Source organism: Toxorhynchites rutilus, chromosome 3 (assembly GCF_029784135.1).
Source record: "Toxorhynchites rutilus septentrionalis strain SRP chromosome 3, ASM2978413v1, whole genome shotgun sequence".
In the NCBI taxonomy this organism is placed as follows: domain Eukaryota; kingdom Metazoa; phylum Arthropoda; class Insecta; order Diptera; family Culicidae; genus Toxorhynchites; species Toxorhynchites rutilus.
Window position 1 is genome coordinate 229,297,344 of NC_073746.1, and position 14,620 is coordinate 229,311,963.

General features: G+C 42.1%; 1 protein-coding gene and 1 long non-coding RNA gene across 3 annotated transcripts; both read right to left on the reverse strand.

Annotated features, from left to right (window-relative positions):
• Positions 1–3,162: 3,162 nt before the first annotated feature.
• On the reverse strand, positions 3,163–4,284 carry LOC129780343 (uncharacterized). The gene is made up of 3 exons (XR_008743891.1): positions 3,668–4,284; positions 3,492–3,604; positions 3,163–3,424 (listed from the first exon to the last, which is right to left on the reverse strand). It is a non-coding gene; the product is annotated as an uncharacterized LOC129780343 (long non-coding RNA).
• An 8,035-nt stretch (positions 4,285–12,319) lies between these two features.
• LOC129775992 (transport and Golgi organization protein 11) lies at positions 12,320–14,148 on the reverse strand. 2 transcript variants are annotated; one of them, XM_055781329.1, is made up of 3 exons: positions 13,664–14,148; positions 13,117–13,465; positions 12,320–13,052 (listed from the first exon to the last, which is right to left on the reverse strand). In XM_055781329.1, the coding sequence occupies exons 1-3, from the start codon at positions 13,914–13,916 to the stop codon at positions 12,836–12,838; spliced, it is 819 nt and encodes a 272-aa protein (XP_055637304.1). In that variant the 5' UTR covers positions 13,917–14,148; the 3' UTR covers positions 12,320–12,835. The 2 variants fall into 2 exon arrangements, with proteins under 2 accessions (XP_055637304.1, XP_055637303.1); XM_055781328.1 differs by having other exon boundaries at positions 13,117–13,477.
• Positions 14,149–14,620: the final 472 nt, after the last annotated feature.

Here is a 14,620-nt window from a genome sequence, read left to right on the forward strand (position 1 = left end):
CTCGTTTCAGTTTGGCCTGCAAAAAACTTTTCTGAACTCTAATCCATCAAATTTGGAGCCCTGAAAAGGGCCGTTGATTATATGCTAAGCTAATATAGCACGCTCTCCTCGGATACTATGGGCCAGCTGGATGTCCTTGGGCATGATGTGACGCGTTTTGCATGGATAGCACACAAATTGGTATCTTCGAATAGGACTCCTGCAGCGTCATAACCGCGGAACTTTGGAAGCGCAAGTCGGTTTTGAAATCCTGAGCAATTCAACGAACCAAATGCTGCAAAGGTAGCTTGCGGATCAGCGACTTCTGATAGCGACGAGTTTTACCCAAAGTTCCCTGTCGATAGCGATGTGGCTTCTCCACACTTCCTGCGGCTGGTGCGCTTATCCGAGCTGCTTTCGTGGTGCCTTACCACCGAAAGACTAACGAGCTGTCTGCTTTGTCCCAAACAAACGAGTCCTCACGGTGCGAGAGTAGAGTAAGAAATGAACGAAAGCAAAGGAAGCGTCATTTTATAAACCATAAAAGTATAGAATCTAAACCCCACCCTTATTATATTCGTTGCTTACCCTGAGAGAGAAACGAATAACATCGAAGTAAGTATACAGTAATGTATTTGAATCCGGACACTTTGCGTTACATTTAATACCATACCGCAGCCACAACATTTTCTGCATGTTGAATTAATGCGATTGATTAGTAACTATCAAGAAACTATCAGTAACTATATTAGTAGCTAAAATAAATTCAACATGAAAAAAATGTTATGGCTGTGGTATGATATTAAATGTAATGCAAAGTGTCCGGATTCAAAAGCATTACTGTAAAAAAGAGTTAACTCGACTGAAAATTTTTCGGTTCGGCCTGCAAAAACGAAATTAAGAGCCCCCGCAGACTGCAGACTGACTTGTCGACCGATAGTTCGGTCGGCTTCTTAATCAGTACGGAGAGGTATGCATGTGCGCACATTACACCGATTCCGTTGGGTCGGTGTTTGCACCAGTAGCCGTTCCGACCAAACTGTCGGCTGAAGAAAAGTCTGTAGTGTGCGGGGGCTCTAATTGAAGTGTACAGCATAATGCATAGACGTAAGTATGAGCTTCCCCATCTCACATTCCAATAAGATTAATGGGCTTCCAAGTGGGCGCGCTACATACGGATACGAATGATTTCAATAACCTGTTTTCGAAGCTATCATTAAGCTATTGAAACAATTTTTCGACTCAATAAATAGCAATCATATAACTCTTGGACATTTTATCTTTTGTATGAAATTATTATCATACTGTTCCGTTGATCCGAAGCAGAATGAATCTCTCTTAAAGAAGGAATGGATTTTTTCTTGGAATTTACTCAGCAAAAATAATGCCCTTTCCCAACAATTAAAAACGACAAACGGTAAACAGTTTCATCAAAATGATTTCTTCGATATGGGGATATATTCACTACATCATGTCATATATTTCATATTCTTCATTATGATATCCATATCCATGGCACCTATCGGTATCGAATTATCATCGACACCACGATTTTCGCTAAATGCTCCTTTCAGTTCGTCCTGTAAAAATCTTTTCTGAACTCTAATCCATCAAATTGGGATCCCTGAAAAGGGCCGTTGATTATATGCTAAGCTAATATAACACGCTCTCCTCGGATACGATGGGCCAGCTGGATGTCCTTGGGCATGATGTGACGCGTTTTGCATGGATAACACACAAATTGATATCTTCGAATAAGCCTCCTGCAGCGTCATAACTGCGGAACTTTGGAAGTGCAAGTCGGTTTTGAAGTCCTGAGCAATTCCACGATCCAAATGCTGCAAAGGTAGCTGGTAGGATCACCAATTCGGTCGACTTCTGATAGCGACGAATTTCACGCAAAGTTCCCCGTCGATAGCGATGTGGCTTCTTCACCTATCCTGCTGCTGGTGCGCTTATCCGAGCTGCTTTCATGTGCCTTACCACCGAAAGACTAACGAGCTCGAGTCCTCACGGTGCAAGAGTAGAGTAAGAAATGAACGAAAGCAAGGGAAGTGTCATTTTATAAAACATAAAAGTATCGAATGTAAACCCCACCCTCTTTATTATATAAGCTTACTGTATACTTAGGAATATAATAAGGGTGGGGTTTAGATTCTATACTTTTATGGTTTATAAAATGACGCTTCCTTTGCTTTCGTTCCATACTGATTTTAACCTCCGACCGAGAAGGTCGCGTTTACTTTCAGCTCGGCAGTTTGGCGTTTTGGACAGCGGACTAGGACGTCTCCCCCTGGCGATTCCGAAGGAGTTAATTTTAATTATCTTTAAGTGGCAGCAGAAGAAGAAGCAGATAGCTACGGCTAGTTTCGACCGTTAGGGCGATTACACATTATCCGGTTTCTGCCGGACCGGTTTCAAAAAGCGCCGCTGGGTTTGGACGGAAAACCGAACAACAATGTGAAAGAGACCTCGCGCTACACAGAACCGTACATCTCTCACAAACACATATATGCATTTATTTATATGTGGATTTGACAGGTAAACATTGCAATACAATGTTTTGGATTTGACAGGTAAACAATATTCCGGTTACATGCAGCTGAGTGCAGACGGAAAACCTTAAACCCACAGCTGCTGCGGCAACCACGAGCGTTCTCATATGTATGTTCCTTGGAAATCACATAAGGCCGAATGTTGGAGTGTAGCACACCATGAGCATGATCAAAGTGAGACCAGGCCTCACGGACATTACACACATCCTGCATCATAACGGCGTTCTTACCGTACCTATCGTGAATACTTCCGCCCCACTTCAGAATACGTTTAAAAAACTAACTTTAGTCCAGCTGCGGTTTATTCATTCATAGGCATAATTATTTCGTTTCCAAGCATACACGAATAGTATGATTTATTTCACACGCTCTGTTGCCACATAATTTTTCAACAGTCCAAGAAACACGGTTAGATAAAAGTGCAATTTGATGAACCAATAATAATAACATTCCGTTACAAGCCAGAGGCACTAGTTATTTATATGTATAATGTGTTCACTTCCTGTGATTATTTTGGAATTTACCTACAAGAGAATGTATACACATCCATTCATTCTAGAGTTTTTTTTATTTCATTAATACAGTAAACAAATTACGAATGAAATAACATAATTCGTTCAAACACTATTCCATTGCTGCTTCCGCTGATCCTCGTCGAAGAACGAGCTCAACATATACCGCAATTCCTCGAGCACGTAATCCTGGGGCATGGGCAGCTTCTCGAGCCCAATTCGCATCACAGCTATCAGTACGCGGATCCGGGGCAAAGAATGACCGAATCAGATAAGCTGGAATTTCGTTCTGACAGAACCGATGCTTTGGCGTCGGGCATTGGAACATTTAGACCACAGAGCACATATCTGACTGTTTTGGCTGCCGGTCAGGTCAAACTGGAATACCCAAAGAATATTAGACGAGAGAATTATTTTTAGTGTGTTCAAATTAACAAAAACTAACCTTCTCATTCAGCTCGATAAAGCCGCTCGAAATCCGCCCCTCCATGAACCGATTGAAGATTTGTTTGACATCCCCGAACTCGTTCAATAATTATTTCAGATAAGGGATGTTGCCTGTGAACAAAAAATAGAAGTCAATAAAATAACTCGATCTGCTTGTCAAAAGACACCACTCACCGTTAATAACACAGTCCGTGGCAATATGCTAAATGATGACATCGTGCACCTGTGACCATTGCTTCTCTTTGAGCAGAAACTTGCATCACAGAATTAGTTCCACAACACTGGTAGTTGTTGAAGAAGTGAAATAAAAATTTCATATCACTTGCAAATTATCAACTGGTTTCAAAATCAACAAACAAACGTCAATAGTGCACACATACTATTACATTAGACGAAAAATTGCCTGAATTGTACTAATACTAACAGACATGACAAACAACTGTCAATTCGCTTTCATGGCATGGAGCTTCGTGCTCCGCTTTTGGGAAATGATAGTGATAATGGATTTTCAGGTGCATTAAACACATATCTTAAAATAAAAACTATGAATGAAAATTAACTTCTTCTCATGAAATGTGTTCTTTATGTAATAAGGTAATACGTTCTTTTGCAAGTTGGGAAACCTCCTGAACAATAATTATGTCTGATAATGATCGTATATTACAATGATGAGTTTTAGTTAAAATATCAAGAAAACTATACAAAAATGGTTAAGGAAGAATCAATACCACAGGTTCTGAGCAAGCAAATAATATGAAGTAAAAGTTTTCATTAAAAATTTAAACAACTTAAAACTGTCTTGAGGTGTGATAATCTTATAGAGAATGATTTGCTTTCCCAAACCGATGTCTCCACCAGACGTCGACACTATTCTACGGTCATCGCGTATAATGCTTGTCCGGTCACCGGACATTGCAGTCGCTGTAGACGGCTGCATCACGGCGGCGTAAAAAGGTTGGTCCGATCGAAATTTGCCATTTGGGTTTCAAACCGGTCCGGCAGAAACCGGATAATGTGTAATCGGCCTTAGGAGCGGGCGCTTGACGGCAAACCGGAAAAGCGCGCGCTTTTGCGGCGTCACCGACTCCACGCCCCCTTTTTCCTTTGGGCAGTGGTGTCAGTTTTTCTTTTAGTGATTGTAGTGATTTCTAACATAAACAAAAAACTAAAAAAGAAAACACGCATTACGGACGGTGAAGTGACTGAAGAAAACAATATCAAAAGTTTATTCCCCTAAATTGTTCGCGATTATTGGTGGTTTCTTGTAAGAGCTCTATAAAAAAAGTGACAGAGTGTTTTTCTAGATAATATCCCAAAGTGAAAAGCCCTCATAAGTGATCTCTCTTTTAAACAATAAAACGATCTGTCGGCTATACCTAGGGGGTAGCCGACAACAGCATGGCTTCTAGTAGCTCCGGGCCTCCGGGAGGCCGGGCTACAAATTTGTACGAGGGTAAACCTACCCAACTTACTGCTCCAAGGTGGGCCGACCCACTGAACGGCAACCTACAGATCCTGTTACTACGGGCCACAGGAGAGAACGTGTAGGAAAGCTGTAGAACGCTGTAGGAAAGAAATACTACACAGCGCGACCGCAACGGGACGACAAGAAGAGGACGCAGTATATCCTTACGGCCAAGGACGAGGATATAATTGGTAAGCTCCTTTTAATCAACAAATTGATTGACGAAACTCCTATCGAAGTAATCTACCATCCTACTCTAAATCAACGTAAATGCGTTGTTACTTGCCGTGATGTCATGGACATCAAAGAACCTGAATTGATTACAGAGCTTTCCGATCAAGGTGTGATCGACGTCAAGCGAATCACCAGGAAGGAGAATAACATTATTATCCCAACCGCTACTCTCATTTTGACGATCCGTGGAACTGTTGTTCCCGATTTTATTAACTTCGGATTTATTCGGGCTGGGACTAGAAATTACTATCCCAACCCAATGCAATGTTTCAAATGCTATAAATTTGGACATACGAGTAAGCGATGCAAACGCGATAACCCGCTTTGCAGGAATTGCGGTCAAGAACATCCAGAACAAAAGGATGGAATTAAAACGTGCAACGCTTCAGCATTTTGCTTGAACTGCCAAGGGGACCATTCCTCTTCGAACAGGAAATGCCCCGTATGGCAATCTGAAAACAATATAACCAAAATCAGAATCGACTATGGTATCTCCTATAAAGAGGCGAAAGAAAAGTTCAACGTCCAAAATAATGGACCAACTTTTGCAAGTGTTCTGCAAGACAGACTCTCCAACTTGCAAAAGCCAACTCGCAGCTGCAACTGCAAATGTAACTGCGCCTCGGCCGCTTCGGCCTCTTCTAGCCGCGAAAGCACCCCCCCCATTTGACACTACAATCGATACCTCAATGACAGAGTCGTCAACTGATAGCTCAACAGCTGAATCTGAGAACGAATCAGTCATTTCAATGGACACTTCTGATGTTCCAAACAAAAATAAAAATAAAAGAAAGATTACGAAAGGTTCATCTTCAGATTCAGATCAAAAATCCGAAGATGAAACCCTAACTAACAAAGACAAGAAAAGAACAAGAAATGAACAAAAACAGACACCAACAACAAATAACAATACAACCCCAACAGAAAACAACAACAACAACAACAACACTCTTCAAACAAAAAATAACAATAACAACAACAGCAACGCACACTCAACAAAAAACAACACAAACACAACAAACACTCCAAAGACTTCTACACCAAACAAAAACAACACCAATACCTCAAAGAAAGCTTCTCTCTCCAAGGGTAAAGGACCATCGAACTAATTCTCTTTGAATAGTTCAAACACACACACACAATCAAGACTTAGGAATTAGAGTTAAAAACACCAACACATTCACTCCAATACAGAAATTCGGGATACAATGGAACATCAGAAGTATCCGACAGAAGATCTCAGAACTAAAAATGCTTATTTCGAACTTTAATCCTACAGTCATAGCCCTTCAGGAAACTATGACTCCAAACAATTTCGATGATAATTTCATACCAAAGTACATCACATACTTCAAAGAGGGTCCCAACCCCTCAAAGCACGGAGTCGCAATCGCAATCAAGGATAGCACTCCACATGATCTTCTCCCCATTACCACCGACATTCAGGCAGTGGTAGTGCGCATTAAACACCCCTTTCAAATCACAGTTGTCAGCATCTACATTACTCCAAATTCTGATCCGGCTATTCTTCGCGGCCAGCTGGACCATCTGTTTAGCCAACTTCCCGCCCCAATCATGCTTATGGGTGATTTCAACGCCCACTCATACGCCTGGGGAGGCGCATACCTCGACCAAAAAGGATCCATCATTGAGGATTTTATCTCCGACCATTCCCTACTCCTTCTAAACAACGGCCAACACACCAGAATTCACCATTCTGGTACTACTTCGGCCATTGATCTTACTATGGTATCACACAAACTCTCTTCAAAACTTTCTTGGAACATTCACGATGATACCTGCGGCAGCGATCATTTTCCAATTCTCATCTCCTTCGGCCAATCTTCTCCAGAGTTTCCGACAAGGCCAAGATGGAAATTTGAATACGCTGATTGGGCTGGCTATCAATTTGATATTGAAAACCGCCTTTCCGCTAAACAAGACTGGACAGCAGAGGAGTTCTCCAAAGCTGTCCTTGAGGTTGCAATGTTGCACATCCCTAGAACCAGTGGCATCCCTGGCAGGAAGTGTGTTCCATGGTGGTCGCCTGAGGTGAAGGCAGCGATCAAAGGTCGACGTAAGGCCTTACGCAAACTAAGAAAGGCCCATCCGGATAACCCCCATAAGCCCACTCTGCTCACAGAGTTCCAAAGGGCTCGCAACGAAGCTAAGACTGTCATCAACACAGCCAAGCACAACAGTTGGGTTAAATTCGTCAGCGAAATTAATCCCAACGCGTCAACAAAGGAGTTATGGAATAAGATTGGCAGGCTTCACGGCAAAAAAAGGAACAAAGAATATAATCTCCTTATAAACGGTCAATACACCAATGACCGGAAAATCATCGCCGAGGCGTTTGGAGATTTCTTTGCATCCGCCTCCTCCAATCAAAACTACGACCTAACCTTCCAAACCCACAAAACGGAATGCGAAAAAATTCCCATCGATTTTCACACCGATGTGGAATTTGACTTCAACAAAAACCTCTCCCTCAAAGAGCTCGATTGGGTACTGAACAAAGTCAAACAAAGATCCACAGGACCCGACGACATCAGCTACCCTATGCTGAAGAATCTACCCCATTTCGGGAAAAAAGCACTTCTGAAGCTCCTCAACAAAGTTTGGGACAGTGGAACCCTCCCCAGCTGCTGGAAAGAGGGTTTAATGATCTGTATTCCAAAACCAGACAAAAAAAACCACCTTCTTGACAACTTCCGCCCCATCACTCTTCTTAGTTGTGTTGGGAAAGTCATGGAAAAAATGATCAATCGACGCTTAACGACGTTTCTAGAGTCAAACAAGCTGATCGATCCCCGACAATTCGCCTTCCGTGCGGGAAAAGGTACAGAGGATTGCCTAGTAGCAATTGAAAAAATCCTAGACGACGCAACCGAAAGTCTACATCAAATAGATATCGTTTCACTTGATTTATCCAAGGCCTTCGACCGGGCATGGAGGTACCCTGTGCTGAAAAGTCTCTTCGACTGGGGAATCCGTGGGAGGTTGGGCCTCTTCATTAAAAGTTTCCTCGAAAACCGGTCTTTCAAAACCATCATCAACAACCAAAGGTCTTCTCTAAAAATCCCAGAAAACGGTTTCCCCCAAGGCTCAGCACTTTCACCTACCCTTTTCAACATTGCTATGCAATCCATCTTCGAACACATTCCCGACCACATTAAAATTGTAGTCTATGCAGATGACATCACTCTTATCTCTACGAGCTGCTTCGGCTTAAATCAGAGAAAGAGGCTTCAAAAAACCTTAGACTCCATCCAAAACTGGGCTCTAAAAACAGGTTTCAAAATTTCCCCGGAGAAATCCAAACACTTGCACATAGGAAAGGCTCTCACAAGGAGAACCCATCTTCAGCTCAACAATATCCCGATCCCTACAATGAGGACATTGAGAATACTAGGGGTTACTTTCGACAAGAAACTCAACTTCCTATCACATTCCCAAAAGACCAAAATAGCCACCAGAAAGAAACTGAACATCATCAAGGTTATCGCAGGCAACCTAGCCTCTGGTCATAGAAAGACGCTGCTAAATGTCGTAAACGTTTGGTTGGTCCCACAAATCCTCTACGGAATAGGCACCTTCAGCCGTGGCGGGGACAGGGTGTTAAACACCATTCAACCAATCTACAACAAAGCAATTAGGCTCGCAATTGGCGCTTTTCCCTCTAGCCCTACTCTCGCTGTAATGGCAGAAAGTGGGCATCTTCCCTTCACCCACCTGGTGACAAAAGCCATCACAAACAAAGCCATCCGTCACTTGTCACTCCCCGAAAGCGACCACAATGTCCCATTGATACATAGGGCCAAAACATGGTTCAAAAATCTCACGAACAAAGATCTCCCCGATATATGTGAACGCCCATCTGCTACGGGAAGAAATTGGAACGTCAAACCGCCGAACATTAACCTTGATCTTCTCAAGGCGGTTCGTGCGGGAGACCCTTCTCCAAAAATCAAAGCCTCCTTCAATAACCTCATTGCAACCAACTTTCAAACCAACCACCAGGTATACACAGATGGTTCAGTCAGTGCCGATGGAGTTGGCTGTGGAATTTTTGAGAGTAGATATACAGGTAGCTTCTCTCTTCCACCGCAATGCTCCATCTTCAGTGCGGAAGCTTTCGCCCTTTTGATAGCTACCCAAGAATGCATCCATGAGATCCTTCCTACTACAATATTCTCCGACTCAGCTAGCTGTCTCCACGATCTTCTGAGTGGAAACAGCAAACACCCATGGATTAAGCAAACAGAAGAGGCTGCTTCAGAAAAAAACATCTCCTTCTGCTGGGTTCCTGGTCACTCAGGAATCCGCGGAAACACAGCCGCCGACATACTGGCCGGCAAGGGCAGCAAAATCGAACCCCCAGACATGCCCTGTCCTCCATCTGACATTATCCGCTGGGTAAAACAGCAAGTCCGTGAAAGTTGGGACATAGGCTGGATTAACAGCCGTCCCACTCATCTTCATAAAATCAAAAACTCCACTCTCCCTTGGGAGGACCGCCTCAATAGTAGGGAAAGGCGAGTTCTTACCCGTCTTCGAATTGGGCACACTAACTTCACCCACTCACACTTGTTCGACAGAGCCGAAAAACCCCAATGTGCTTGCAACGAAGCACCCGTTTCCGTTAGCCATCTTTTACTAGAATGTCAACATACCAAAGATGCTCGAGTCCGACACAATCTAGGTCAAAGTCTCCGAGATATCCTCAGTAGAGACGAGACCCAAGAAACCAATCTAATTGCGTTTCTGAAAGAAACCGACTTCTTTGGTAAAATCTAAATCGAAATACTAAGTACTTTTGAAATTGTTTATTTATAACAGCTTGCCACTTCACAGTCATGTATGCGTGTTTATGTGTGTATACACATGCATGTACGGGTCGGAAGGAAGGAAATCATACATGTGTATACACGCATTTAATAATAATAATTAGCAAATAATACAATATATACATACATACTCACATCTATCTTCTATCCATTACATTATACTTTAATCAACTTCCTATTCCTACAGCCACACACACCAAGGAGGATAAATCCATTAAATAAACCTCTCCATTTTTCAGCTCTACTATACACCATTAAATTCAAATCCACTATATTTAATCATCTATTCAAACTGTATTTCATTTCATTTCACCCCACCCCCTTCCACTCCTCTAATCCCACCCAAATCCTTTCCACTCCTTTCCTTCCCATCCTCCTGAGAAGGGCCTTTTTTTTTGTTTTTGGAGCACGCCCTGCACTTGGAGTCTAGGTCATTTGTGCTTCGTCACTGCTTCGGTCCTCGGATCAGTAAATATTTACTTTTCTTTACAGCATATATTAAATATCTTATGAAGCATTGGATCCCTTCCTACCTTCTTCTTTAACCGAGGGTCGAGCGGACAGATCTGATGAGTGGTTTTTTGGTTTCCCTTTCGCCAGTCCCCTCTGGACTGGTTTTATTGTGGCCCTTCACTGGGCTAGAGGCGAATGAACTGCAAAGTTTAAAGCCTCTTAAAAGCAAAGAAGAAGAAGAAGATTCTTTCGTTCATTTCTTACTCTACTCTCGCACCGTGAGGACTCGAACTCGTTAGTCTTTCGCAGACAGCTCGTTAGTCTTTCGGTGGTAAGGCACATGAAAGCAGCTCGGATAAGCGCACCAGCAGCAGGATAGGTGAAGAAGCCACATCGCTATCGACCGGGAACTTTGCGTGAAATTCGTCGCTATCAGAAGTCGACCGAATTGCTGATCCGCAAGCTACCTTTGCAGTATTTGGATCGTGGAATTGCTCAGGACTTCAAAACCGACTTGCGCTTCCGAAGTTCCGCAGTTATGACGCTGCAGGAGGCTTATTCGAAGATACCAATTTGTGTGTTATCCATGCAAAACGCGTCACATCATGCCCAAGGACATCCAGCTGGCCCATCGTATCCGAGGAGAGCGTGCTATATTAGCTTAGCATATAATCAACGGCCCTTTTCAGGGCTCCCAATTTGATGGATTAGAGCTCAGAAAAGTTTTTTACAGGCCGAACTGAAAGGAGCATTTAGCGAAAATCGTGGTGTCGATGATAATTCGATACCGATAGGTGCCATGGATATGGATTTCATAATAAAGAATATGAAATATATGACATGATGTAGTGAATATATCCGAAGAAATCATTTTGATGAAACTGCATTATAAAATTATTTGTGTACGAATACCATCCATTTCTCGTTTGAGAAATTGCCAGTGCGCGTAGAGCGGGAATTCCTAAAGATTCATTGCACCTCTAATAAATTGCCGAAAGACGTGGTCTTAGGTTGATCGCACTTGATTGAAAAAATCCAAAACGAAATGTATTTGGTCGCAGCATTATATGAGTAGAAAGCAAATAATCGCTCGAAAATGACTTGATTTTAGCGATGATGTTTCACGTTTTTCATGTTACGCATCCAATATTGGATACGAAAGTTTTCCACTGATGGGAAAAAAAATATTCAGAAGCTTTCCTATTAATTGCGATTGATTGAAAAATCACAAAACCAAATGTATTTGGTTGCAGTGTTATATGGATAGAAAACATTAAAATAAACTCTTTCGCATGAATGTATTTTTCAATTCCCATGGGAACTGGCAGATTATTTTTCAGCAACGAGAATTCCGCGCGTGTATATGTGTGTGTGGCGGCCGATGTTTCAAGCGGAACCGTGGCATCACTCTCCTCTTGATGGATTCCCTTCTGGCCTTAGGTGCACATACAGGCTCTTGGTGACACCGTTCATTAGCGCTTTCATGATAAACGAAAATAGCTTCACAACACAGCGACAACATGCTCCAATCGCTGTTCAATCATAACTGACGGGGTTTACGAGCGGCGCTCGCTTATATACCGATTGGTGATTTCAATAGCCTGTTTTGAAAGCAAATTTAAGACTATTGAAACAAATTTTTGGATGAAAAAGTAACAAGTATATGACGCGTAGACCTTTTATCTTTCGAATGAAGTGTTTATCATACCATTTCGTTCAGTTGTTTAAGAGCTATTAACGCTCAAAATCTCGGTCTCCGGCGTAACGCTTTCATTTTCGAAACTTTGGTTTTACACCCTGGTATAGAAATGAAAGACGTAGTCCTACGTCAAAAAGTTCCGTAGTTTAATGCAAACTTTATTCAACTTACAATCGTACATAATTTTAACAGTTCACGACTAGTGTCGTACCTGAAATACTTTGAACAATGGACAGAAAGCATCCAGTTGTCACAGTTTTAGTATAATACCAATTGAGGTTTATGTACCTTCCGAATTCCACCGGCCGACCCAATGTCTACCATGACAAATCAAGCTTTAACATTGGTTTATTATGTTACAAAACTAAATAAAACAAATGAAAACAAAACAATCAAGTCTTCCTAAAATGGTGCATAATCTGATAACCAGGATGTTATAATCGGGCAAGCGAATGATGATTTCATCTACAGCCCGGCTATCACCATCATCACTACCAAGTTAGCTTTAGTTTAGTTAGTTTATTCCGCTTTCTTCTTCTCATATAGAACGATTCCAATATTCGCTTGTTGCCGTGGCTGACTTAAATTATAACTAAATATCTTTTCTACTAATTAAATCCATTTTGTTTGATGGGGAACTCTTATTTTCGACTGAGCCACATAAAGGTTTTCAGTAGCAGGTAGGCGAGGCCAACGCAATAAATTATTTTTTCCCTTTGTTGACGCTGCATATTATCCAGCTCAATTGCCAGAAGCCGGCGGTTCATTTTGGCCACTTGGCGACGCAAGTGGATCATTTCCTCCGGTGGGGTTAAATTTTCCACACTTCCACCAAAAGTGGGGGTCTCTTCTCGGAAGCTGAAAGAATAAGACGAGGTATCACATTGTAATACTGATCACTTATCATAAAGCGACTGCTCACCTTCTAGGAACTACCAGCTCGGAATTGTGCTTGGAGAATGTAGCTCTCTTTTGCTGTACTTCGCCGTTACCCGCACCACGACCCGTTTGTCCAAAGCGCTGTCTGTTGCCCACATTAACACTGCTGTTTGGATCATCAATCGAATTCAACGAGCGTGACTCGTAATCGTCATAGTTTCGCTCCTCGTCCAAATCTTTCTCACCAGTTGCTTCTGGTTCATCGGAAGCGGATGGAAAGTGATGTTCCGACAGTGTGATCACCCTCGGTGGGGTCGAGACACGAACGCAACCGGGGTCTTTAGGCATAATAGAATTTTCCAGCATGATTTCTCGTGGTGCGGACTTTGTGCCTGACGTAAGAACTGGCTCAATTAGACGTTCGTTCATCGATGGAATGATAACGGAGTGGGTGATGTTTGTTAGCAATTAAGACGAACAAAGGGGAATCATGTTAGTGTCCGAGCGATTATAGGTAACCCCATTTTTAGATCAGAATGACACATATTTGGCATGATGTAGTGTGACGCACAAAGAGCTACTGTACTCACCTAGATGCTGGTCCTGTCCTAGCACAACAATGCGGTCCGGAACATTCATTTCAATTTTATCGCTATAATTCCAGGAATTAATCTCGCCATTCCCGTTAGACAATAGCTCGTGCTCATCAAAGTATCCTCCTGTAGCCCGGATTCGCTTAGGGACCCGCATTTGCTCGCTAATATCATGTGTGAAAGCTGCATTCTGAAACAGCGAATCGTCCTCGTAGTTTGAGTAGCCACCAGGACTTGCAGAGCGAGCCATTTTTCTCTTTAGCTGGTTTGATGGTTTACTTCACCCACCGTTAAGTTTCCAGACTGATTGGATTCTATTTTTAAACCAAGAACAGCAAAATAGAGCAAATGGACAACAAGCCCTGACAACTTGTTTTTTCACTATGCAAGTTGAATAATTCTTGTCAGCCTTTTTTCCCTGGATTCAACACTAAAAAGAGTGCTTTGCAAAGATTTTGACAAAAGCAATAATACTGACAGCTGCAATAGAAATTATCGTTTAGTGTTGACACTTTGGTTCGACAGGTTCGACCATTTCAGAGCAGGGATGCCAGACATTCAAACAAGCCTTCATTTAAAAACATTTTACTTATTTCAAAATATGTGAAGGTTTTTTGTTTTTTACGTAAAAATACCACTGGATGAAATTATCCAGTTAACAGTTTTCTCCTCAGTGTTATTTGATAACTTTTTCCTCTTTGTCACTAGTATGCTTCTTACATACTCAACAATATTAATTTTCACATTTATTTCATCACATTTTCATCACGTTGAAGTACACGGACGAGCAACGCTTTAAGCGTTAATGACCAAAAATGACTACCGAAACTTTAAGAGCACTTACTCCAATTATCGACCTAAAAATTGTTGCAGCCCGCAGGCTGTGCATACCCAGCAAACATTAAATCGCATAACAAGCGTATATATAACATCATATGTCCTAAAATTTGGTTG